Source organism: Panicum virgatum, chromosome 1N (assembly GCF_016808335.1).
Source record: "Panicum virgatum strain AP13 chromosome 1N, P.virgatum_v5, whole genome shotgun sequence".
Classification (NCBI taxonomy): Eukaryota; Viridiplantae; Streptophyta; class Magnoliopsida; order Poales; family Poaceae; genus Panicum; species Panicum virgatum.
The window spans coordinates 59,864,570-59,892,526 of NC_053145.1; the positions used below are offsets into that span (position 1 = coordinate 59,864,570).

General features: G+C 46.2%; 3 protein-coding genes across 3 annotated transcripts; 1 reads left to right on the plus strand and 2 right to left on the minus strand.

Moving 5' to 3' along the window:
- Positions 1 to 1,083: 1,083 nt before the first annotated feature.
- On the minus strand, positions 1,084 to 1,650 carry LOC120654245 (probable calcium-binding protein CML20). Its single transcript, XM_039931763.1, has one exon. The coding sequence runs from the start codon at positions 1,648 to 1,650 to the stop codon at positions 1,099 to 1,101; it is 552 nt and encodes a 183-aa protein (XP_039787697.1). The 3' UTR covers positions 1,084 to 1,098.
- Positions 1,651 to 9,602: 7,952 nt separating this feature from the next.
- On the minus strand, positions 9,603 to 13,173 carry LOC120654271. The gene is made up of 6 exons (XM_039931783.1): positions 13,044 to 13,173; positions 12,324 to 12,521; positions 11,501 to 11,680; positions 10,962 to 11,015; positions 10,734 to 10,883; positions 9,603 to 10,100 (listed from the first exon to the last, which is right to left on the minus strand). Exons 1-6 carry the CDS (start codon positions 13,140 to 13,142, stop codon positions 9,747 to 9,749), a joined length of 1,035 nt encoding a protein of 344 aa, XP_039787717.1. The 5' UTR covers positions 13,143 to 13,173; the 3' UTR covers positions 9,603 to 9,746.
- Positions 13,174 to 14,368: 1,195 nt separating this feature from the next.
- LOC120657152 (actin-histidine N-methyltransferase-like) lies at positions 14,369 to 17,641 on the plus strand. The gene is made up of 5 exons (XM_039935414.1): positions 14,369 to 14,843; positions 15,730 to 15,896; positions 15,973 to 16,245; positions 16,707 to 16,970; positions 17,101 to 17,641. Exons 1-5 carry the CDS (start codon positions 14,444 to 14,446, stop codon positions 17,467 to 17,469), a joined length of 1,473 nt encoding a protein of 490 aa, XP_039791348.1. The 5' UTR covers positions 14,369 to 14,443; the 3' UTR covers positions 17,470 to 17,641.
- Positions 17,642 to 27,957: the final 10,316 nt, after the last annotated feature.

Genomic DNA, 27,957 nt, shown 5'->3' on the forward strand with positions numbered 1-27,957 from the left:
AACAAGGCCAAGGCCTTAGCGTCTTTTTGGTCTGTCTCTGCCTCTCTTGTTTGGCGAGGCAACGGATTTTTTTTTCCTAACAGCATTGCATCGCATCAACTGATCTACAGTGCTATAGCATTGGATTCTTTCATCTAAAAGAGTTTTTATTAATAGAGTTCCAATGGTTTTAAGCAAATCCAGATGCATTAGCAGGGACAGAGGCAGCAGAGGCATGCCACGTACCATATCCCTCCTGCATGTGTAATTGCACTAATTAGCACTAGGTTTTTCTTGAAACGTAGATCAAAATCTACATAAAGTGTTTACATCTCCAAGATTTTCCCATTTTTTATTCCCAAAATTATAGTTTTTACCAACTCCTAAAATAGTATGGAGAGGGAAAAAATAGACCATCTCCAAGAGTTTCCTATACTTCACTTGGAAAAAGAATTGGGAGTCACAATGTGGTGCCTATTTGTCAGCACAAAGATGGGGAATATGCCAATTGTTAGGAAACGAGAAATTAAAATAGAGAACTATTGGAGAGTTTTTTTCTTTTTTTTTCAAAAAAATAAGGATGGGGAAGAGAAATAGGAAACTATTGGAGTTGCTCTACGTTCGCTCTTTATATTGGCAGGAAAAAAAAATCCTAGCTTCGTTCCTAGCTGAAATGATAATTTTGAGGGTAACAACGAGCATGTGTGTGAGATTGCTTGACAGACTTAGATCAAGCTATTAACGAGACTAATACTAATCACGCACTGAAATCATTAAGCATAGCTATCTTGATCCAGGCAAGCAATATTGCTATTGGATTCCTTGAGGAAGAAAATCACGTGAAATCAAATTATATATACTCAAATCTCTTTCCTGAATCATGGCTCCAGATTTTCAGTTAACCTTCGTCACATCAAAATTCAAAATTTAAAAGGCTTCACGAACTGATCGCGAACTAGATTAAAACCAACCATTAAAACGTGAAACCCTAAAAGACAAAAACTGCTCCCTCTCCCTCTTGTCGTTGACAAGCTAGCGGCTAATTAGGGCATTCGGCAGTAGTTGCATACGTGCATCAACGTGACGAAGACGTACGCTGGGGCCGGCGGCGCGTCTGGCTCACGCCGCCGGCTCCGTGGCCATCATGGCCTTGAACTCGTCGAAAGAGATGACCCCGTCGCCGTTGCGGTCCACCGCCGCCACGATCTCCGCGCACCGCTCGGCCGTCATCTCCTCCCCGCAGAGGCCCAGCCTCCGCAGCGCGCGGCGCAGCTCCTCGGCCGTGATCACGCCGTCGCCGTCCTCGTCGTACTCGGCGAACGCGGCGCGCAGCGCGTCGGACTGGTCCCCGTCCTCGAACAGCGCCGCGAGCTCCTGGAGGCTGATGAAGCCGTCCCCGTCGCGGTCCGCGGCCGCGACCATCTCCTCGGCCTCGGCGGCCGTGCAGCCGCAGGAGTCGCGCATCTCGTCCGCCGAGATGCGGCCGTCGCCGTCCGCGTCGAAGTGGCGGAACACGCGGACGAGCTCCGGCTCCGGCGTGGTGCCGTCGTTGGGTTGTTGGGTGCTACTAGCCGCACGGGCCGGGATCGGCGGAGGCGGAGGCGGAGATGTGGAGCGGCGTCGGCCGAGGAGGTCGCTGCAGGAGGCGGTGGCGGAGACGACGAGACCCATACCGGCAGCCGCGTGAGATGGTTTCCTTGTTCTGGTTTCGTCAGGCTCTCAGGGTTTTGGGCTGTGTTGGCCTCTGCTCGGGTTTTGGTCCCGTTTCTATATAGGCCATGCCAGATCGTTCGATTTGATCTCGGATGTGCCGCGTGCCGCGTCCCACTTGTGGAAAGAACCGATCGCATCGAGTTTCTGAAGGAACATATACTGGCCGAACCTTCTTATGTTTCCGAGAGGATGATTCCTTCCTTGCAAACAACCTCCCTCTCTCTCAAGGCCGAACTCAAGAATGCAGCATGTGGAGTACAAATATGAATTGCTGCTGCCTTTCTGGATCACCCCAAAATCTTTATCACAACGTAACAGCGGCGAGGCTCCGAATCAAACACAATTCGGACTTCCACAATATTGATTGAACTACAACTCGGCGAACAAAGATGGTATAAGTGATGCGCGGCTGTGACAAAAACTCGAAACTTCAAAGGAATCTTTACCTATTTCTAAAGAGCGGACCGTTTCTGCGATAGTTTGACTTTTGGTACGTCATAATTCGATGACAAGTGGGTCTTCTGCTCTGGGCATGGCCCACGCAGTCCGTACCACACACGAAGGCGATTAATCCGCACCAGAAACGAGCCGCACCCGACTGCGTCTTGGTCTATCGCTCAGAGTTCGAAGGCCAGCAGGACACCGACTCCTGTCCCGAAGGGCGACTGGCTTGCTCTTTTCGACGTGAGTACGCGACATGCGATGCGAGGAGAGGGCTGCTGGCCGGCGGCCGCACTGCAACTACCGCAGGCGGAGGACGGGAGGACGAGCTGCTGATATGTTCGCAGCGTTCAGCCAGCGTTCGCGTACTCAGGCGACTCCGTGCTCGCATCGATGATTGGCAGGACCGTGACTTAATTTGGAGTGCACGGCTACAACTACAAGCAAAGCAATTAGCCAATCTTCCAATCACATCCGCAGACCGCAGGCTATTGGGAGACACGGGCTCAAGATACTTTAATATACTTCCAGACTTTTCACTACAATAATTACGTTTCAGTTAGGTGTATGTATATTTTTTGAATCTTTGATAATTTAGTTTGAATTTTTTTTCTTCAAGAAGATTGATTATAAGTTTATTATTGGAGATTTCATTTCAAGGGAGTAACACTACAAGAATAAAGATGTTCAAGTAAATATTGCGCAACAAAGATTAAATAGGTATATTTTTTATATATTATGTTGTTATGTAATAATATCTTATATGGCATACCATTAGTTTGATGTTCTGTTTCGTTATGTAGTCGGTCCCACTTTAGAGTTTCGTACAAAATCCAGTTTATGAATGGAGTGCAATATAATGTTGTTCGCTTCTTTGTTTCATTTCATATATAGTTAATCCATGCAAAAAAATAATCATATTTTTCAGTCTATCATGAGTCAAACTATCCTAAATTACAAATTTGTACCATTAAATATACTATAAAATATATTTTTGTAGTTTATTGCATCTTTGGTGACTAATTTTGCATGAATCATGATTGTATGGCATATATAGTTCTTTATGAATTTCAATACTCACCTATGCTTTTTCCGTTGCAACGCACGGGCATATTGCTAGTTAAAACCAAGACCAGGAACTCGTATCAACCGACGCAACTAAAGACTAGCAAGCCCTAACTAAGTAGTACTAATAAAGGCAAAGGATTTATAGAATTGCAGGTAAACTCTTCTACAAATATTTTTTGTTTTTTTTGGGGGGGGGGGGGTTGTAGGAAGAGCAAAACAACAAAGGATTGGAAGTCTCTCACCAATAAACCTTGCTTTGATTACCAACTGATGAGAACCCGTGGGGGATTTCCCGATCTTTTGGTGAGGATGAAATGGATAAATCGATTTGGGGGATGGAGAAGACGTTCACGGCCCGACTTCAGCAATCCAAGGACGCAACAACTTATCAACCGATACACCTCCTCCAATGGTAACCGCAAACTTGTGGTACACGACTCCCAGCCACAAGGGCACCTGTTATACAAGAAATCGAGAACGAGCAAGAACAAGTAAATTGGGAACTGAAATGGTGGTGTGATGAAAAGGGAAGAACTGAATCCGATTTAATGAAGTTGGGGGTCTCGATTACAAGAAGACGGGCGGCTGGATCAACACGCGCGCTTCAAGGGAGTAGCGAAGGCTAGTTCGATGAAAACAAAACCCGAGTTCCTCAGGGTGGTGGCTAGGAGAGGGCGACAACAGGTGCCGGGGGATGCCCTCTAACCCTAGAATGTGCCCTTGCTGAGCTCAACTAGATACACAGCGCAACAGGACCAAAACAGGTGACGCAGCACTGAGGACAGCAAGACCTTTTGTAAAGAAACTACGACTGGACCCAACTCCGGGTAGATATCATCATGTGTCCAGATCCGCTTGAAAGTAGACTTGATAAGCTTTCCGTGAAGTACTTGAACGCCCCAAACGGAGTCTACATGAAGCCGTGACCGCTGCCACGTGTCGGTGTTGTCTTGCTGTCCGAAACCAGTCCACGCGAATCCCCTCCCATTCTTATTCTCTTCATCATTCCTAAGCAAAATAAGAGTGTGCACGTTTCCATTGTCTAAATATAATGGACAAGAGCTTAAAAATGAACTTACCTGATGATGGAGTTGACGGGCACGAGTGCGCGTAATAGGACCAAGCTGTGGTAATGTCGGTGTGGATGTATCGTTGGTGTTGATGTCCTCATCACAAGGCAAGAACAAACAGAATGGGAAAAGAAGGCACAAGGCAGGGAAGAGCTAGAGCTATTACTCGCTATAAACAACCAAACTTCTTCGCACCCGGCTAAGACCCACTGCTCTCCGAAATGCCTGATGGTATGAACCAGTTGTGGCACAGGAGTAGCAGCGTTTTGCGTTCCTCTCCTTCCACAGCTCCCACGCAACGCAATCATGAGAACAAGGTGTCTCCCTTTCTCTTGGTCGGAGGAAGGAAGGATCGAAGCCATGCCCACCAGTCTTGCAGCGACTCCATAGCTTGTGGTGTAATGTCCTAAAAGTGTAGAGGAACAAGGAACACCCACCAGCCCTGCAAGGAGTATGAGCATATGAAAATGATGTGGTCTGAGGCAAGTCTCAATGCATAGCTTCATCACACGGTTACCTAGACCAAAAACTAGGTAAGCGAGCCGGATGAGTTTTATGGGGATAAAACTCCCCTCACATCCCATGAAACTCTCCCTTCTCTTTCCTCATAAATATCCTGCCACATCAGCAAAATTAAATGCTATGAAACTCTCATGAAACTCCACTGAGACTGGCGTGACGACTCAATCTCCTGGTCGCAGAGGTGGCAAATAGAATCAGCAGCCAGCCCATGTCGAAGATGTCGATCAGCAGTCCAATGTGGATGCTTAACAGCAAGCCAAAGGAAAAACTTGACCCGAAGGGGTGCTCAAGTCTTCCAGATGCAATCTGCACCGTTGAGCTGAGTTGCTCCATGCCTCCATTTTGCAATGCAAGATCTGCAGAGCTGGCAGTATAACTACAGCTCGCAGTCCACTTCCAAGATAGCTCGTCATTGCTGTCAGGGGCCAAAGGAAAATCTGCAAGTCGATCCCAAAAGACATTGCACTGCTCCATCGCTTGGATTGACAGAGGTCCAGTGATATCTCTTGCCCAACACATTTCTGACAGAGCTTGAGCCACTGTCCGAGTAGATTTGAACCGCTTGGGCACAGCATGCCAGACCAATGGTGCTAGATCCTGAACGGCACACCCGTCAATCTGTTTTGTAACCAAAGCCAGGTCTGCAACGCAATGCCGGATCGAGCGCCTCCGTTAATTGTCAGAACTCGGAACGCACGCAGTCGGCCAAGCCGCCATACATTTGCCGCGAACTGACTCCTCTCCTCCTACTCATAAGGCTAATCTTAATGGCACTTCTCCAGCTCGGTTACCTGGTGCGTCAATCTCCGAGATGGTGCAGCTTGGTAGGTTACTAGCTATGAGAATATAAATTGGCATTGCAGAGGCTACCGAACCGATTTGACAATGATAAGCCTCCCACTCTTGGACATCAACTGTCCGATGCAAGGTTGCAGACGTGCCGCGACCTTCTCAACCACTGGTCGAACGAATGATCGATTTGGGAATCGCCTTGGTGGATAGGGGAAGCCCATGATATCTGACAGGGAATGGCAGCACCTCACAAAGAAGGATCTCCCTAATCTCTGACAGAGTTTCCTCGCCCCCATAATTTGGCGTCAGGGAGCATTTGTGCAGGTTAACATACAGCCCAGAAGTAGTGCCAAATATACCCAAAATTCTCGTCAGTGGAGTTTGTTTTCATTCTGAATAAGGAGATGCAGTGCGAAAATGGCAGAAGCCGTATGTCCTCAACCTTTCAACTTGTTGCGTGCTAAACCTAATGCTAAAAAGTAATTCTAGCATTGGATTGTGGCTTGTGTCTCTTCATGTTATTTTGTTCAGAACAGAATGGGTCGGACCAATGACGGCTAGACACATGTGACCCACGATTTAATCTGCCTGGACATAATGGGAAGTAGCTTCACAAAGTCAGCCTGGGGCAGTGGTGTGCAAATCTGTTTTTGTCAGTACATTGTCATTTGTACTTCCCAAACGCTCCAATTTTCAGTACCTGCAGAATATGACGGTGACAATTTCCCCGGTGATTTCAAGTGCGCTCAAATGTTCATTCAATTCAAAGAAAAAAAAACAAGAAGAAGTGGGCTCAAACTCTATAAATACCCCCACACCGCGGTTCAGCACGCCACCACGGTCTAGCAGATAGACCAGCCATGGCTCGCTTCCGGCAGCTCGCAATGCTTCTCGCGCTAGCGCGTCTCTCCCTCTGTGCTGTGGCCCCGACGGTCGTCGACCAGCCTGAGCACAAGGCTCAGCTGGGGAACGCCTACACCGTCCCTGGCAACCGCCTCTTCCAGCGGCTCCACTTCGCCACCCTCGACCACGAGCCAACGAACTTCCCTCCGGTCGGCAACAACACTTGTGTCGTCAGGCACCATCTCAACGACGGCGCGTCTATCGTCGTCGGATCAAGCATCAGCGACGACACCTTCGTTCTCCCATCCCCGATGGACGAGGTCGGGCCGGGAACGCGCGTGGTCTCGGCGACCGCCGGCTTGGGGGTTCCCGACGCCGCCGCCGCTCCGCGACGGGGAGATCAACGACGACGCGCTGAAGCATTCGCCACGATCGTCGCCGCGGTAAAGAACGGCGTCGCCCACACCTCCGTGCACATCGGAGCCCCGATGATCGCCAGCGTGGTTGCGTCTTTGAGGATGCGCACACGGACACGGTTCCCGTTTCCCGTCGTCGTCTTCGCCACGGTCCCCGCCGCCGCAGCCGACTCCGATGATTTCAAGCTCCCCGTGCCCCCGCCCCCGCCGCCGCCAGAAATGGCACCAGCGACGGACTGGAAGCCGCTAAAGATCGCTGCGATTGTTGTCGGATCATTCGTGGGGGTGGCGGTGCTGCTCGGGACCTTGGTTGTGCTGTACCGGCGCCACGCGGCCGCCGCCAGTGCTGCTTGAACTGTAACTTGACGTATGAACTGGGATTGGGGCTAGGAATAATTCCGCCCTACTACGAATAAAAGTTTATCACCGGCTTGACATAAAGTTTTACTTCCTGCTGAAATGATTGCATGGGTGTACGAAGTTTTGAAAATGAAGAATTTTAACTTGGCGTTCTTTTGGTTTTGGTGTCTGCACACCGCGTCCCCGTAACAGACCATCAGAGTAGCTTGCGGCTCTCAAAGTGTATGGCTTACTCTGTTATTGTGAAAGCCGTGTTAGAATCAAATTGTCATATGCAGCTCCTAAGTTCACCAATTTGGAAGCCCATTAGCTCATTGGTTATGGAAAACAAGACCTACATATGTTGTATACTAATATTGGGTTGTTTGCAATATTCTAGAGCTCTGAGAGCTATTCTGCAAAATTGCCTTTAAAGGAGAAGTTAGGGAGAGAAGAGGAGAGGTTTAGATCCACCAAATCCATCCAATAGAAAGTGAAATCAGTGGGGGATTTGGAGCCTCCCATCCTTGTTGGCTCCCACCTTTTGTATTGCTTTATCTCATAATGATTTGCCTCGCTGTCGCCCCTGGTTTTTCCCCGCAAGGGGTTTTCACGTAATATATGGTTGTCCACTCTTGATTCGGTATTTTTCCTTGCTATTTGTGTTGGTTAAGTCACCATCTTGCTTGCTATTGATCCATACCCCAAGTGGTTGCTTGTATGGATGAGGTGACATGAGAGGCATATGTGTTCTTTGGTATGTTGATTTGAGATGATGGGGATTGATGTTTTAGTGAGCTAGTTGCTGCAAGTATCTTGTTATTGAATCATTGGAGCTTGTGGTTTGTTGGTTTCAAGCATAGGTGTTGTTTTCATTTCTGCACACAAAGGCATGAAAGACAGATTAGTTTGCTAATTTGATTATTCCGTTGCTCCATTATTATCACACAAATGGAGCGCGATATGGTGGTAGGGCCGTTTGGCGCCGGTGCTTCCCGGTCACATAGATGAGGTGACCCCCTTCCCCTTACCCGGATCTTGCTCTCACTTAGGGTTAGGGTTCTGTGTTGCTTGTTCTCCCTTCGATTCGAGATCGGATTAGTTCTGTTCTTGCGATTAGGGTTAGGGTTCGTCGAACCGAATCCCTTCTATTTTTTTCTTTGAATCCTATCTTGTTCGATTCGAGATTGATTTCCTTTTCTTTGATTCTTTCGATCCAAGTTTGGATCCATCCCCAATCTCAATCCACTCACTAGATCGGCTAACTGATACCACTGTTAGAATCAAATGGAATGTCTAGGAGTAGATCGAGTGGGTAACAACCTTGATTAAGATGGATACCTTGTCATAGTTGCCTCTGCTACCTCCATAGCGCCGTCATTGAGGTTGCAGAGGACGCGCCGGCATCGAGAGTGGCAACGGCATGGGGGAGATGGTGGTGGCGTAGTGGCGCTTCCCGTCGCTGCAGTGCCTCTCTCTAATCGGTATAGGGTTTGAGATGGGTTGTAGCGTCAGTGGTGAACCTTATAACACTAGCCACTGGCCCTCATCTACTATTTATAGCACTGCGCGACGGGGTCCACCAACCTTTCATTGGGTTGGGCGCTCCGATCAGAGCGCAAGTCAAAGGCCCTTGGCCGTTGGACCAACTGGTGGAGATCAACCCAACAAGCCGTAGCTTTGAACTGGAACCTTCAACTTCAATAGCACAACTCCCCATGCAATCTCATGCACCGGTTCTGCAAGTTCACCCGTGGAGCATGCATGTGGCATGGAGATGGCAGGGGAGGTCGCTGCTCGCATTAGAATTGATCAGAACCATGGTGGAGGGGTTCAGGGAGCAGTTCTGACAAAATGCCTGTCTGAAAAAAAATGCCGGACTGCATGGACACGCACACGCCCGTCGCCGTCGGAGGCGTTCTTCGCGACATGGTGAGCGCTCTGTCCAGTGACTGACGAAGTACTGCATCACGTCGACGACATCTATGGAGCAGAGAAGGTGCTGATTGTCGCGAGCGCAGAGCATGTTGAGGTTCTCACTGGCCACGGGATGCTTGGCAGTTACCACCATCCACCATGGGCCATAGCCACTTCCTGCTGCACGTTTTTTTCTTTTTTTTTTAAAGAAGCTGTACGCTTTGTTGGAAACTGCTTGTGCTTGAACATCCCGTGGTGTTGACGTGTTATCGGTGTGATTGATGAAGATGAAACCATAGCCACCGGCTGTCACAAATGCAATGGTGTTTCAGTATTGTTGGTGTGGAGTGCCGCGAGAAACAATTGGCACGGTTGAATGTTTTCAGTCAAGGAGAACAAACCTTTATGAAATGGTAATAAAGTTTCTCAAATCTGATTCAGTACTGTACTCAAAGAAAGGATGGAAAGTACGATGGTAAAGTACATGATATCAGATAGCTTATGCACAACACAATTTATTTTTCTATTGAGCAATATTGTTCCATCAAAGCTGAAGCTTAGAGGAAAACAGATGACTGCAAGAGGCAATACAGAGCTAGAGTTTATTACATTTATCCCAACCTAATCTTAGGGATTAGGAACCTTGCTAGAAGCAACCAGCTGGACCACCAAAGAAAAACTTGGCACCCACAATTGGTGATACATAATAACATTTCGGTTTATCCGCAATAACTGGTAAATCTGATGATATAGGAATGCTCTGACCATCCTGGTCAACAAACTGAAGGTTGGCCATGGATGCTGCACTTGGTGATGGTAAGAATCCACTGCCCATTGGAGGAGTTGGAAGGCTTCTTCTGGCACGTGATTCACCACCAAAAGCAATGCCACTAGCCTTTTCTGCTAATCCTGCAAACAGGTTTCCAGGATAGTAGCCAACTGCTGTCGGGGTGTCATTGTCCATGCCGTAGTACACCCACCAATTTTTACTTGACCTCTCCTGTCGTTAAAAGAAATAAAATTTAAGTGCACACGAGAAGGAGCAAACTATGCAGCTTAAATGATGGATCAGAGAAGGATAAAAAAATCTATTCGAGCTATTAGAAAAACAAAAGCAAGGAATTGGCAATATAATTTTACTAGCATGTATGGTTCTCTTCCTGAGACATGGTTTAATAAGGCGCAGTGATAATTCTAAGAAAGCGCAGGTGCTCTTGCGAACCATAGGCTACTGGAGCTCACTCTCAAGTAGCCGACTTGGATTCGAGAGTCGAGACCTGTGTTCCTCCTAATTAAAAATGCTGAAGCGGTTTGCCCCTTCTATCTCATCTTCGATAATGCCTAACAAAGCCTACACATAGTTAAAAACAAACCAGGCACATTTTTTGTATTTGCTATATTTTTCCTTGCAACAAACTTTAGTGAGGCAATAACTAATGCTTACTAGAGGCAATAATTAATTAAAACATATAAAAGGAATTTGTTTTACATATAAATTAATCCTAAAGATAATTGCTAACACTTTCATCATTAATATATAATGTTTTACTAATTAATTCAAAATAAACTAATGTGCTTGTCCTCAGAGGGAGTACTAAGCATGGAGATGAATAGACAGCATGCTGGTTCATACCTTGAACAATTTGACTGTAATTGTGTGATGGGACCCACCCGTAGTTGGAGCCTTAGTTATGATAGCACCCGGAGCTACTTTTGATCCCTGTTCCAATTGGAAACCAGGGCATTCCATGTTGTAGCACCCCTTTCTCCCATATCCATCTCCCTATTTATAATTATAATTTGAAGATATTATGAAAGGGAAAACTGCAATTCAGATGCTACCAAATATTAGGAAACATACATTCCAATGAGTATAGAAGTGAGCATATGAATCACCATATAGTTCAGGAGATACCTACAACACAAAAGCACAAAATGACTATATATTATCAGAGCAAAGAAAGTTATAGATATTTAATGAACTCTCTTTGTGCCACTGAAAATTTAGAATATCTGCCCTTGAAAGCTCACTGCAAAATGGACACTTCATGTAAGAATAGTATGCACACATGCAGCCATAACTGTCCTGGTTGCTAGATCTATGGGGCGACAGCAAATCAGCCATATGTACGGTGGTTATAACTTCTGCATATTGTATATTGGAGAGTGATGGTATATGGGATGAGGATAGAGGACGAAGATTAGGGTAAAGTGGGTACCGAGAAAATTTGACTAGAGAGGTGTAATGGAGTTTATGTCAATTGTACAGGGGCCAAGGTTTGTGAACATTGCTTATGTGCATGGAAGCAGGCCTTTCAAATATCTCATAACTTATAGTGGCATATAAAAGCCTTTTGCAGGTGAGAAAATGTTACTATGCAAATGGGGATGTTTATATACCATCCAACCGACACGAATAGAATTGTATGTTTCTTTTGACCCATCACCAAGGTTGGCAACCATAACTGAAGATGCGCTCATTTGGCCATGACGAATATTATGACCATACACATCTATGGTTGCAACAATTCCAAAGTATTCATTATAAGGCTTTCCAGGAATTGATGCGTGCGCCGCGAACTGCAATGAAACATAAGAACTATGAAGTCAGGCTTCTATGTACTACAAGGATTATATACATTAAAAATGCTTTAGCATACAACTCCTCTAGTATTTAACTGTTTCATTGTAATGTATTCCATAAAATCCACTTGGTTCACACAACTTTAGTTCTTCTTCAGCAATGAAGAAAAATGAAAATTCCCTAAAAAAATGAAGAAAAATGAAAAAATATATACTTTAATATAATTTAATAATGGAGAATATCAAATGGGAATGTGAGAAAGTTTATTTAAATGGTTGGTATTTGCATATTTGAACTATTAGAAATTATATGTATTCTTAATTACAAATTTCCGACAAATATACATACATATATATATATTATATGAATTAACATATATCTATATCCATCCTTCCACATGCAGACTTTATGCTAATATGCCGCGAACTGATGGATATAGACTACTATTAAATTTTATGAATTACACTTCTAGGTAAAATATATCAAGTACTTTATTTATAATGTCACAATAAATGAGCAATTCTATGTCAATGATATATGCAATATTTTTTATAAAATATGTTTGCAACAAGTAGCTATGCAAAGTTATAAAAAATCAATATCATAGAAAGTATAATTAGATCAAGTAGTGAAACTCACATAGGCTACATCATCCGGACCACCATTTAATGCATAGGCTTGTCCCAACAACTTCGGAATAGAACTTCTCACCTCCATCGAAGCCAAAGTCATATGAACATCTAAAAATGTTATTTTGTCACTTAGTGATGTGTCATTTTTCTTTAGTGAAGGTGCGACAAGTAACAACTTGCGGGCTTGAGAGACTCCATCATTTATCTTCAATGCAAACAATAAATGTCAAAAAGGTTAGTTAGTTTAGTAAATTTGCGGTAAGCATTGTAAGATATTTTTAAAATGCAAATTTATGGCATACAGTAAATAAATTACTTAATATCTTACATATGGTGTTTCACTACACTGTGGTTTCCTTTCAATAGAATAAGACAAAATTTGCAATCCAAATATAAAAGAACACAAATAAGATCCTCTTCATGGAAATACAAACATGTGTAGTATTTTTATTTGACTTTTTTTTACTTTACATTGTAGTTATCATAAGTGTATACACAAAGTCATGGATTTGCAACATGTACAAAATTTTATCTTTTACACCAAGGTTATGTTCATTATATACTCATAGGTCACCCTACAACATACAGTTTCCCATTCCCTTTGCACTGTCTCCCATAGAAGAATATACTTAGTACAATCTGATGAAAAATCACATACTTTGCCAAAGTATTATGAATCAACAGTAGATAAACCATTTGTTGGAATTGCAGCGTAGTTTAGACTTACCTCCTTAGTTGTATAACAATTTTTGCATCCTTCGTACTTCTGAGGGAGAAATGCAACAAAGAGAAGCACCATAGAAAACAAATGAAGTATTGACATCATCGAATGTGCTAACACAAATGTTGATATTTCTTTACATATGTGTTCTCACTCTTATGATCTCTATATATAAGTCTACTGAAAACATGCAATAAGATATGTTATGGTTAGGATCATTTATTATTTGAGAACACAATATAACAAAAGATATCAAAAGGGCAATCTTTTAGATACTAGATATTATTGTGGATATGATTCAAAAAGATATCTTAGAAAATAAAATAGGTGTGATCCAGATCAACTTAGGAGGAAATTAATGATGTGATCAAAATTTGCATAAATGGCATGATTTGTTTTCATGCTGATTACATATTTTATCTATATATTGAACTGTATAGGAAGTATGCAAAGAGATATGCCATGATAAGAATTATTTTTTAAGGTGCATAATCCAAAGGGAAAGATATGGAAGACAATCATTTCCACATCACAAATTAATGATGAGAATTCAAAAAGATATTTTAAGAACGTATGTGTGGACCACTCTTTTGGATGAAAGCAAGTGATTTGATAAATATAAAGATATTTTACATGATATCCTCACATAAACCAAGCATCTTATTTATGTTCTTGGGACGTGTCCTCCGAATATGAAAATCTGAAGGCAATGAGAAAAGAGATATGCCATTGAAAAGGATCATTTATGTAGAGAGCATAATCCAGTAGAAAAGATACGGGAAGATATTATTTTTAGAGTATGATTTAATTTGAATTAAAAATGTACATATGAGCAATAGGTGTGTACCTAATCAAATTTTCACATGTAAAAAGTTCAATTGGTTCTGGAAAGAATTAATGATGTTATAAATATGAAATATGAATATATTAATATTTCAAAATAAGGTGATGGGAGGATTAAAGTTCATAAAACTCTTGATTACTAAATTATGAGCACCTTTAAATTGATAACAACTAATATGAAATTTAATCAACGAACATCAAATGGTTAACACATTTCACTAATTCTCACAGGGTCATCACAAACTCTTTTAAATCTGAATTAAGCTGCCCGTCATTTGATCGTTGCACACCTTTGCACCCATTTTTCCATCTTTTTTAAAAAAGGACCATCTCTCACTTCTTCTTCGTCAGGTATGCATGCAAAATTGATCCACGGGCTCTTTTTTTTTTTTGAGATCCACGGGCTACTACTCCATAACACGGCCCATCCACAAAGGGGAAAAAAAAGCAGCAATTGGAGACGACAGCCCAGATCATGTCGCAGCTCGCAACAGACCGGCCCGACCCAAGCCTCTCTTATCTGCATTCGTTCCGACGCACCGCATCCATCCTGCTCACCTCCCATGGCGGCGGCCGCCGCCGCGGGGGCCACGCCGGCGACTGCGAGGAAGACCCTCTTCACCGCCACCGCCACCGCCACCCTCTTTTCGTCCTCACTCACACGCGACAGCCGCGGCCGCGGCCGCCGCAGCTTCTCCTGCTCGGCCGCGGCCGCCCCGCGCCTCGCGCCGCAGCCGCCGGACCTGGTCCGGTGGGTGCAGCGCGAGGGCGGGTTCGTCCACCCTGCCCTCCGCGTCACGGACCACCCGGAACACGGACTCGGGGTCTCTGCCGCCGCTGCCGACGGCGACATCCCCCCTGGGGACGTCCTTATCACGCTCCCGGGCCGCCTCCCACTACGACTCCGCCGCCCCACCGGCGCTGCGGACGACCTGCTCGTGCAGCTTGCCCAACAAGTACCGGGTAATGGCCTCTCTGATTCGGTTACTTGTGCGCCATTGTATGCTTGCAAATGTGAGCCTGTAAATGCTCAAACGGTAGGTACATTAGTGGGCCTACTGCTTTGAGCCTCAATACTGATTAAAAGTGACTGAAAAGAGACCTCAGTTTTAATTTGGTGATCACGATTGGCTTTCTCACTTAGTCACTTGGGAGCATCGACCAGCGAATGCCATTCTTCCTGGTTTCTATATAGTAGGATTCTGTTATGCTGTTATAGTCCCTTCAGAAGGTCAAACTGGACATATATGTTCTAGAGTCTGTTCTGAATTGTTGTTCTGTATTGAGAGGTACCAGATGTCAAATCACAAACTGAAAGCTTGTGTGTACGCCGTTGCTGTGGGCGACTGACAATGACGGAGCTAGAAATAATCTGTTCCTTAATATGCTTGCTTTTAATTTTAAGCATCAATTAGTGGCTGATTAATGGGCTTTGCAACTGCGGATTGGATCAAAGCTGTTGATACTAAAGACCCCTATTTAGTATATATGAGTATTGTATAGTATTATGTAAATCTGCAGTGTGTACTCTTTCAACTGAATCAGCTTAAATAACATACCCCTGTTGCTCAATATGGAATTACAGGCATTTCTTGGTTTATAGCTCTTCATTTTAGTTATCTTTTCCTTAGATGGTATATTGATTTGAACAAGCTTTTATCCATGTTTTCTTGTTATTGGATCTGTCGATAACCTTACCTGTGTAACTTTCTGAATGAATTATCATGTGATTGAGTTTATACATGCTTAGAATGTGCCAGTTTAGTAGAACCACTCTGTTAGTTATAAGGGGATTTCTATCTTGTAAAGTGAACTTGGATTAAAATTTAATCATGTGAATATTTTACAGATGAACTTTGGGCTATGAAGCTGGGCTTGAGGTTGCTTCAAGAAAGGGCCAAACCTGATTCATTTTGGTGGCCATATATTGCCAATTTGCCAGAGACATTTACTGTTCCAATCTTCTTTCCTGGGGATGACATTAAAAACTTGCAGTATGCCCCTCTCCTCCACCAGGTTGTTAAAAACATATGGTCATATCTAGTGGAGGCTTATCACTTCCCCCTTTCTTTTCTGACTGTTCCTATTCCAGGTCAATAAAAGATGCCGTTTTCTTCTTGAGTTCGAGAAAGAGGTGCGACAGAAGCTTGATACTGTGCCCTTGGGTGATCATCCTTTTTATGGACAAGATGTAAATTCATCTTCCCTTGGATGGGCTATGTCGGCTGCGTCTTCTCGTGCATTTCGTTTGCATGGGGAAATCCCAATGCTGTTGCCTCTGATTGATATGTGCAACCATAGTTTCAACCCAAATGCTAGGATTGTCCAGGAAGGAAGTGTAAACAGCTCAGACATGTCAGTTAAGGCAAGTATCCTGAGATGTTCTTCCACATCTGAATTTTCCATATACATGCTCCTGAAAATTTTGTTGGATCTAGCTATCATTTTCGCCCTCCACATATCCACTTCGCAAACTGTGACAATATTACTTTATATTTTATCACTATCAGAATATCTGTTGTTCGCCAATTTCTACGTTGATCTCTACTCATCATCTGATACACTCACTATTAACATCTCTGTGACATTTGTAACTTTCATGTCTGCAAAAATTAATAAGAAACATTTCCACTCCTGGGCCTATAGGCTATATGTGATTAATGTTCGTTGATTACTGGTTTGCACAGATTTGGCACGCTGAAGTGCACTTAATCAACTGATTTCCTGGTTACATGTCATTTAGCGTCTTTAATTTCCTTGCTTATGGAAGAAGCAAATAAATCCACTACTTATCATTATGTCACGCTGTGCTTCATCTATGCACAGGTTGTTGCTGAGACTAAGATTGAGCAAAATGCAGCAATAACACTGAATTATGGTTGCCACCCCAATGATTTCTTTCTTCTTGATTATGGATTTGTGATAACACCAAACCCGTATGATCAAGTGGAACTGAGCTATGATGGAACACTTCTTGATGCTGCTAGCATGGCAGCAGGGATCTCTTCTCCCACCTTTTCAGCACCAGCCAAGTGGCAAGAAGATATCTTGTCACAGCTAAACCTGCTTGGAGAGGGCGCCATTTTGAAGGTTTTCCCACATTCTTAACCTGCTTTTATATGTTGTGATACATTGTTGAGTCCATATATACATATCAAATGCAAAGCTTAAGTTTAATTGATCTGACGCTTTTACCGCCAATACATGGGTTTCCTTTCAGGTAAGCTTAGGAGGCCCAGACATAGTTGATGGACGCTTGTTAGCTGCTCTACGGGTGCTTCTTGCAGCTGATCCAGAGGCTGTGCACAAGCATGACCTGAAAACTTTGATGTCCCTTAACGCACAAGCTCCTTTAGGCCCAACAGTTGAAGCCTCAGCACTTCGAACAGTTCTTGCACTCTGTGCGATTGCTCTCCAACACTTCCACACAAAGATAATGGAAGACGAAGCCATTCTAAAAGGGGAACTGCCTCTTACCACTGAACTGGCCGTCCAGTTTAGGTTGCAGAAGAAGTTTATGATTGTTGACGTGATGCAAAATATCTCCCGGAGTATCAAGATGTTGTCGCCACAGAAATCCACCACGTAATTCTTTGCTTTCTTCTTCAGACAATCAAATACCGTTCTGAACTGGTTACTGCAGATAATAGAAGCCCCAATTTCAATTCTGCACCATATCTGCATTGAAAAGTTCGTCGAGCTTACGTTTATGTACTGATTGTTGTGGATAATGATGAATCCCCAATTTTGACTCTGCCGTCTCCATGGTTTGCTACTTCCAGTGCCTTTACATCTGCTCGGTTCAAACGGTGTGCCTCTGTGTAACAGCGTTTACTACCAGCTTGGGTAGCCTTTAAGTACATTCGAAACAAAATATTGTTGCGCTAAGTTGCAACTGATCTCTACCTAAACACTTTGAACAATTAGGGGAAATGAAGCAGAGCAATGCTGAATTTCATTATCTTCTGATGATTAACTGAAGGTTCTTCACAGAAATAAATGTTTTCACAAGACAGGCCAGAGATAACTATAGGGAATATTTCCAAGAAAACTGTAATAGTCGCCCTAGAAAGAGAAATCTTCTCATATCTTTCTCCCGAAAAGCTGCAGCGACGAGAGAAATTCATACATCATCCTAAGTCGACAAAAAGGTAGGGGGGAAAAACCGTATTTACATGATCCATCCAGACAGGAACATCATCATGACCCTAAAAACAACAGAAAATTTTCCAACTCAACGACCACGTACTCTGACCATGCCAAGCAGACGGCGATCATCATCAAACGAAAATCCTAACGGCGATCGACCCAATCGATCGGTGGATCCTAGCACCTGACGACGACGACGGAACGCACGGGTGGAAACGACGATCGGCCGCCGCCTTCTCTCCCCGAGGTTGGACGCCGGCGGGCCGGGATGAGGATCGATCAGGAGTCGCCGCCGATGGAGATGGCGCCTGGGCGCGCGGCGCGGCCGAGCGGCGAGCGCGAGCGCTGCCTGCCGAGGTCCCGGCGGAGGACGAGGCGCATCTCGGCGGCGTGGTGCTGGTACGTCTCGTGCACCTTGACCCTCTCGTCCTCCTCCTGCTTGATCCGCCGCACCTGGCTGTGCACCACCCGCGCCGCCGCCGACTGCTGCTGCCCTTCCTGCGCCTTGTCCATCATCATCCTCGCGGCGCCCGCCGGTCGCAGCCTTCCCGGTAGGATTACTGGATTAGGATTAGGATCGCCTCGCTCTTATCCAGACGAACGAGACGAGTAGTAACAGCCTAGGAAGAGGAGGAGATCTCCACCATTCGAATGGACGGACGCTCCGCGGCGGTGCATGGGCGAGGAGACTGGAGGCCCGGCCGCGGCCGTATAAATAGGGGGACCGGCCGGTTCCTCCGAGCGGAGGCCGGGAGGAGCGCACACGTGTACCCCTCCCCGGACCCCGGCCGTTTACCGGATCCGCGCCCGGGGCCTCTCGCGCGTTGTGCCGTGGGCGCGGGGCGCGTGCGTGCTTGCCGCGTTTGGCGCGGCTCGGCGAGGGAAACGTTTGCCATGCGCGCGGCGAGGATCGGATGGGTCGGGGGGATGTGTGAGGTGAGGTGAAGCCCTCGGATCGGAGGAGCACAGAGAAAATGGCGTGACGACGCGAGTCAAGCGGCGTGGCGCACGAGGGAAACGTGGGGAATACTCCAGTCCGTATAGGGCGCGAGAGCGAGAAAAACCTACGGCCGCGCCGGGATCGGGATCGTCGGCCGACGACTCGGGCGTCGGTGGTGGTGGCGCTCCGGGGCAAAGGCGAGCCCCCGGTTGTTGCGAAGCGAAACGTGTTGAATGATGAGGTCGTGCGTGGCGCTCTCGTGTTTTGGCGCGGCGCGGGGAAACAACGTAGGGGAACTTTGTTTATATTTTTTTAATAGGTCCACGCATACTAATGAATTTTGGTATGTCCTCGTGCAAAGCAATGTTAGGTAGTCAGCCGATGCCGGGGTGCTATATATGCTAGAGTCACACCAGCGACGACGAGGTGGTGCAGCAGACCCACGGCGGCGGGAGCCACCGCCACCACCACCATCGGCTGCCACACCCCTGCCCGGATCCTGACACACGGTTGTCTCGCCACGGCCCGGCCGACGGCTACAGGAAACCGGTAGCCCATCCCTCCCCCAAACTCCGATGGCAGCTATCGCAAGGTGGAAGATGAACACATTTCCGCTAGAGAAGCCAGCTGCAGTGACTCGAAATCTCCTTCTGTGCTGCGCGCGATGCCTCTCCCTCGTCCCCACACGTACAAAGCAAATCATTTTTTTTAGATGCGTACAAAAATCGGTACTCAAAAAATATAGACGCCGAATGAAAACGAAAACGACGTTAGTGTCTGTAAGCCCAAGTTTATAATTCCTGGGCCGGGCCTGCTCTTATATATTTCGACGACAGGCCAGCAAGTGCAGATGCAGCCCACACACCGATCCCTACGCTCGAGTCGAGTCGAGTCGTCATCATCCCTCGCGTATCGTCGGTCTCCAAGCCAATCATCATCTCAGTCGCCTCCATACACACCACGCCTTTATCCGCGACGCAAAGTCCACCACGCCTTTATCCGCATGTATGCGCTCCTCCCAAAACGCCCACCCAGCACCACATCACAGGACAAGCCGCCGCCACTCTTCCCTCCCCATGAACGAGTCCGGCTCCGATTTCGCCTCGCAGGAGTTGAAAAGGCGCGGGGCCGATCGAAGAATCAGCAGGGCGCGGATCAGGAACAGTTCCGTTCCAACGGCGCCGCTGCGCTGGTAGCGACCGCAGGATTTGTCCCTCTCTGCTCTCTCCGTCCGGATCCGCGCCCACGGTGCTGGCCGGTTCCTGCTTGTCCCGAGGCTAACCGGACATTTTCATTTTTCCAGCGAGGATTCGATGATTCGATCTATGGCCGGGGTAGTAGCTAGCTACCGGTAGTTACTCGCTCACGGCTCCTTGCGAGTGGCCCGCCGCGTCGCGTCGCGCGTGGAGGTGACATGGACTCCACGGGGCCGTCACATGCGGCGAGCTGGGGAGGGGAGGAGATCGTGGGAGTAGCGGACGACCCTGGAACCCGGCGCGGCCACGTGAGCTCGCCGGGAACCACGGGATCGTCGTCTGGTGGACGGCGTCGAGCCTAGCTCGTATGAGGAACGGCTCGCCGTCATTTTCTTCCTTTTCTTTTCGTGGTAACGACGTCTCAGAAATAATCGTCGAGAACCAATAATTAATAGCATTAGCACCCAAAAGAGCACCATGTCGATCGGTGCCCATCCATCCTTCTCGATCGAGCTTTGGCCGGCGACGACAGCGATCTCGATCGGGTGACGGGTCCTGCTCGATCGCTGCAACTCGATCGGTTTTCAGCTGAGGCGGCGTGTCGATTTGGTTTAATTTTACTGTCAGATGTGTGGTTGCTGAACGCTAAGGAGGAGATGGGCTCAGCCGCATCAGCGAGTCACTGTCCTCATGCCGTTTCAGACACTCTCTGGTGATGACAGCGACTCGTCCCATATCCGATACCCCGTTTCTTGCCCCAATAATCACGATGATCATCTACATCTAGGATGCTACTATCCACAGCTGTCTTGTGTTGGGCTACCGGAATTGGAGCACGCTACATACGCTGCCCTCATGCTTAGGCAAACAAGAAGTTTGGGAGTTGTCAACAGGGCCGGCTCATGGTTTTCAAGGGCCCTAGGGCGAGCCGTGGGTCTTTTATGCCAACTAGTTTTATTTGAGATGGTAATTAAAATGAACATAGAAATTGTAATTCATGAAGAAGAAGAATGTTAATATTACAAACTAAAATGATAAAAACATAAAACTATTATTACGATGATGTGAATTAGAAATAAAATACACTAAATTAGAAATTTATAAATTATAGCTCTAGCAATTAAACAAATATGAAACTCCTAGCAATTAAAAAAATGTAGCAATTTATTTATAATATATATGTACCTAGCAATAAAAAATTAAGAACCCTAGCAATTAATTAAATGAGAAGTTTAGAATCCTAACAGTTAAGTGCTAGTGCTAGTGCCTTGGTAGCAGATGCTCGCGCAGACCGTGGTGCCGCTTGTCAAACGATACATGTGACTCACGATATTGTCTGTCACCCAATTCATATGCATCGTTGTGGCCAGTTCTTGCCTTCTTGGTGAACACTAAAGACATCCTTCTAGACACATGGCTCTTTTAGTCAGGATGTGCTAGTTCAGCGTTAGCATTATATTACTGGGTGGTTATTTCAGAATGGAAAGAGCGCCGGGACTGGAGCGAACCGACCGGCTGGGTCCAGAAATGCGGCAGAAAGTACACATAACTCCGCTTAGATAAATCCGAGAGATTCTTCACTCTGAGTATCTCCAGTTTATTAGTAGGCTGAACCGCTGAAGCACACGTTACACACCTGCCACTGCATGTATGCCAGTGAGACATTCAGAGGGGCACCAGCAGAAATGCGTGCGAAACATTCAGATCGGTGTGAATAATCAGAACACTTTCTTATTTAAAAAAAACAGAACAGTCAAGATCTACACAGTTTCCATCTGATCTGAAGACCGAACTCCACGTATGCATATACTATATTGTATTGTGCAGGGCAGCTCAATGTGCTTCTGAGGGCCATGTATACTGGTAAAGGAACAAAGCCATCAGCCCATCACCTTCCGAGTAACTCGCATGCGTCGTTAAACTATCAGTCTATCAGATCAGATTGTGATATCTGACTAGCTATCTGGGAGTCTGGGGACTCAGAAGACAATCGACCACATCGCATGTTACTGGCTGAATGATACAATACCGATTGCACATGTCCATGTCGACGCGATCACCAAAAAGAAGAAAAAAAATTGTCAACATAACGAGAATATGCTAGCCCGATCGATCGACCGCCTTCGTCATATCACGTTGACCTGGACTCCAAGTTGCACATTATCGCGGAGGACATGACTCATCATAAGCTTATTAGCCTAGCAGTTTCATGGAAAATCACCAGCTACCATGCCAAGTTCTTGAAATAGTTTCTGCGAGCTCCATGCATGAAGAACACCAAGTTACGTGAGTCCGTCAATCCGGATTCCTAACCCACGTGCACTGTGAAGAACATTACACGGGGCCAGTAGGAGTTGCTACGTGATCATTCAGAAATTTCAGACAAACATCATGTATACTACTGTTAGCATGCAGAGATTTCCTTAGTTTATACACCGGATGTTGACAGGCTCGACCATTGCATATGCCTGGAACATGAAGGTATGAGGAGCAGTTAAGGTTCCCTCGGGCGTCTGTTGTTGATGTTTAAGAATTCAGGAGTAGTCAGTCGATGGAGGGTGTCTGACCGAATCTCACTTGTATATGCAGGGCTACTGTTGCTGCGTTCATCATTAGGGATCGTTAGTTCGCGCGAATCCGTCGCAAATCATGGACGATTATCTTAAAACAAATAGGTCGCGCATACCGCATAGGCATTTAATTTTGGGTGGTTGTAATACCTCCCTAACGACCTGCGTGCTGAGATTCTCAAGAAAATTAGAATATGGCTTCATTTTTTTACAAATCTCACCCTTCAGACTAATCAAGATTCTCCAAATAAAAAAATAGAGGTGTCAATTAGTGACCCTCATGTGCACCTCCAACCCTCTTTAGTTTTCTCCAAAATCAGATCTTATTTTGAAAAATTAGTACAAAATTTTAAACTAAAGAGGGTTGAAGGTGAAACCGAAGGATCATCAATTTGCATCTCTAAAAAAATGCTTTTAATGACGAGTTGTAATACTCCTTTCATTAATTCTCTTTTATAGTTCTATTTCATCTTGGTACAATGATCAAGAAAAACATCTCTACTTATCATCTCATTTATTACCGACTCTTGATATCGACGTGATCTATACATACACCAATTTTTTTTCTAGAGAAATTACCAACAATCGTCTCTACTATTCCATGTCAACTCAAATAGAACTATCAAAAGAGAATAATTCAAGTTTGGAAATAGAGCTATCAAACGAGAACGGAATGAGTACTGGTCTAGTAATAATTTGATCGGTAAGGGGTCGGAGCAATCATTGAAACGGCCCGAGCCAAGTAAGCCAGCCAGACTGATTCTAATTGGCACTGTTGCCGTAGTTTGGAACTGGCAAACTGATCCAATCATAAGCAAAACCCGAGCACCAACCACTACCAGTCACGCAGCTGCTGTTAGAAATGTCCGTGCATGCCCTTCGTCGTTCAAACAGCACTGAACAACCCAGCCAGTCAGCCACTAGTACGTTTCGTTGGTCAGTAGGATTACGCATGCATGCGTCGAGAACAATCAGCACGGAGGAATAGGACTAACTAAGACTGACCGTCGTCGAGAGAGAACTTTCACGGCAATGGAAGGTTCGGTGCGAAACCAAACAAACAGAAGATAATAATACAGTGAGAGAGAAAAGGAAGCTGAAAGCCTGAAACCAACAACCCTAGTACCCCCCCCCCCCCCTGCCTAATGCCTATGGATCGAGCTCGAGATAAAGAACACCGAGCGTGCGTGCTGTGCTGTGCTGCTGTACTTGCGAGGCAATTCCGAGCAGGACTTTCAGTTTCAGACTCTCTGCTGGTGGCTCGATGCATGTCTGAACACTGGCCAGGAACTGGGTTGTCAGCTTTATAGCAAAATGCAGTTATGTCTGCAGGCCTGCAAATCAGTATGGACGTCGAGATCTGAACTCACATACTGGTCTTGTTTAGATGTGAAAAGTTTTGTATGTAAAGTACCGTAGCATTTTTGTTTGTATTTGATAATTATTATCCCGCCATGGGTTAACCAGGCTCAAAAGATTCGTCTCGCAAATTATAATCAAATTGCATAATTAGTTATTTTATTTAAATACATTTAATACTTCATGCATGCATTTAAAGATTCGATGTGATGAAGAATCTTGTAAAATTTTAGAATTTTGAGTGCATAAGATCCTAGTATGCATATCCGATATATTCCGATAAGATAAAGCAACAATCACTGGTCGTGTGCGTGCATGTATACATGTCGTCGCGTTTACACGCCCGGCGCGGACGTGCCAACCAACCACCGTGGGGACGGGGCGGGACGGCAGTCGGCAGGGCCTCTCTGTCCTGGTCCGTCGTCGTCTACTCGATCGTCTCGTCGCATCACCCCCAACCACTCCTTGCACGCAAACAGCAACCGCACGAAGTGATATCCATGCCTCCCAAGCTCTCGATCATGGCGTGCGATCTCATCTTTTGATCATGAGACTGGAAGAAGAAACAAGCGCACGGGCGAGGCATGGCCAGGGACGGCCGGAAGGAAACAAAGCGGGGATACACACCCCCAACAGCTGAGCAGCTGCACCTGAACGAACGCCGCCGGTGGCCCCTGGGGCTTTGTCTATCAGCGCCCAGCAGCAGGCACCGGCCATCCATCCATCCCGGTCGCCTCCATCAATGCGTGTGCCCGCGGTGGCGGAGACCGCGCACGACGCCTCCTGGCCCAGCTCCGCATGGCTGGCCGGACGCGAGCAACGTTAGGTTTGGCGTTCATGAATGGCCTGTCGGAGCGCGCCGGCAGACCGTCGATTGGTCGCCGCCGCGCGCGACGGCGGTGTTTAGTTCGGTTCCTGTGGCGGTGGGTGGATCGAGCTGCAGGTCGCGGGAGGGCCGTCCCCGTCGGTCGCGCCGCTGGGCCACAGCCGCGCGCGGCATTTCCCTGGCCTGAACGGCTTATTGGTCCCCAGCACCGATACGACACGGCCGGGCTGGTCCTCTCGCTCGCTGTCGCGCGTCTGCTCTCGCCCGAGTATGTAAAGGCAGAAAAAGGCTAGTGCTGCAACCAGTGAAATCAGCAAAGATTTCAGGTAATCGTGTGCTTTGGTGAAGATTTGGCTCGATTATTATTGCAGCTTCCGAGCCATTTACGGCCAGAAAATCTGTTGGAAACCAGCCGATCGAGGACGACTGGACGAGAACGAGGCCGGACTGCCACCAACCACACCTGTCGACTGACGACCGGGAAACTCCGACGATTGCTTTTAGAACCTGGCTCCAACCATAGCCAGTTTCGTTGGCTGCGTACGCGCACCACGCACGATTTCTACTGAATTTCACGTCGGTGACAACGCCAAAAAATGACGGTGTGTTAAGTAGTAAGGCTGGCCATTCCGTCAAGCGGTATAGTTAGACCTGACCACCCACTCTCGCACGTGCGCCCCATCGGTGACGGCCTTTCACATGACATCTCCGGCCCGGGAGACGTCACACGGCGGCTGGGGTTTTTACACACGGGTGGTATATATTTTTCGTCACGTGCGTGGCCAACAAAATACGCAATCGATTGCCAAAGAGTAGTCGGCTACTGTAGATTCCATGGTTCTGGCATTGCGCCATTGCTAACGATCGAGATCTCTGTGTTGGACCAACTGAGAGCGGCTGCGACGGCCGCAGCCCGTACGTGTGAACCCGCACCACCATCAGCCGGCTGCGCAAGTGCTGTACTGGTTCTCTACATGTCCAAGTAACTAAGGTAGGGAGAACCGGCGGCCACAGCACAACACGAACATATGCAGTGTATGGACACTCACGGCAGACGTAATCACATAACTAATGATGCTACTTGCTTGGCAAGCATGATCACTGTTGCGGTGCACAAATGGTTTACTTGCACCACGCATAAAGAAGGCGTTGCCCCCGGCGACACGGAGCAGCAGCGACGTCACCGGCGACGCCGAATAGACAAAGGAATGAGATGATGCGAGCGCCCATGCATGCATGATGCATGGACGGAAAAGATGGACTTGGCCGCCATGCGCCAGGCCGATGGACTTCCATCAGGTTGTTTGTCAACTAGGGCAAGGAAGCGCCATGCCGATCGTACGCAGGTGAGGAGGGCAGCAGCGGGGGGGAGCGCGTACGCGCCGGCGCGGCCGACGACGGAGAGCCGCGCGCGAGAGAAGCAGCGGCGAAGGACGACGGGTTGGTTCGCGGGCGTACTTCGCCTGCTGATACGCGGTTTTGCTGGCTATCATCTTCCTCGCCCTCAGGCCTCAGGGGGCATGGGCACCTTCCGCGCTCTGTCTGACTTGGGTTTGGGTGGACACGGTCTATGGGCCAGCGATGTCGACCTGTTTAATTATTAATTAGCTGCTGATGGTGATGCTTCTTCCTTCTTCTTCTTCTTTTTTTTTTTGAGAGCAATGGTGGTGATGCTTCCTTTGGATGGTGGTTATGTGTCTTCTTTTGTTTTTCAGTTTTCTTTTTGGCATGCTATAGGCTAAAACCGGAGGTTGTTACAGGACGAAACAGAATGGGAAAAAGAGGCTTTACAATCAGATTCCCTGTTGTTTCTAGCGAGTAGTGACCCTGATAGGCCTTTTTATTGGCTTCCATTACGAACTGCCTTAACCTGCCTAGAGTTTGTTGTGTTGTCTTAACGGACTGTAACAATGATTATTGCTGCATGTGAACTGGGACAAACTTTGCAGAATTTTTAGTGTATATACGCATTGGCTATTCAGAAAAATTCCAACCCATTGGTTCTAGATAGAAAATGACACGTTTAATTTAGACCAACCAGTTCACACGGCAATTCAACAATAATCTCTCATCTAGAAGACAAAGCGAAAGGGTCCCACCCCTTTTAGGAGTAACATACACCAAGTAGTTTTGGTAATGTCAAATCTTTGATGTACTGTATGCTCCACATGATTATTTTTGGGTGAAAACTATTGTACCTTTGGTGTGTAGCAGTTGGGTGGTTTCATCCACAAGGGTTCAAATTCTCATGTTCGTATATAAAAGATGAAAACATTGCGTCGTCTATAGCTAGCCGATGTGAATGCTGCAATATTGAAATAGGAAAAAAAACATGATAGATCGATGGGGTGTGAAGAAGACATCATCTAAATCTGAAGTTGGAAGATGATGATACATAATCTAATTTCTTGCAAGTAAATACTTTGACTATTATCCCCCTTATGTACACACATCATCACTGCAGGATTAATGGCATGCCTAAGGTGAGTTTTTGCATTTTTCTATTTGAATCGCTACTGATAACAACACAGCACTTAGTCCAGTAAAAGAAACCACTGTTTCTAGAGAAATCTAGAATGCTTGTCAGCATAGTTACTTTCCACAAAAGTCAAAAAAATCCAGCAAACTAACTAAGCCTTGTACGAAAACTGAAACCATCTGATTCAGACTTAGGAGTAGGAGGCATCTCCGAATCTCTTGATCGGAGTGAACCTCCCCTGACCAACCTGAGGTTGAGGCGAGAGCAGCTACGTCTGCCACAGAAGATCCGGCCGACGTGTCCACCGCAATGTATCTTACCTGTATGGGTAATAGGGATGGGTCATGTGTTGTTTCAAACTAATTAATAAGGTGGAGCCTATAAAAATAAAAAAGTCCAGCCCAAATTGATGAGCGTGGCACGCCCTCTCTCACCATAGCTCACATGCTGCTGCAGTGCTGCATGACAGAGGCCAATATGGATTCTTTATTCTGCTTACCCGGTAGTAGCGTTGTTTCTGATTGATACTACTCCCCATTCTTCATTCACTCTTCACAA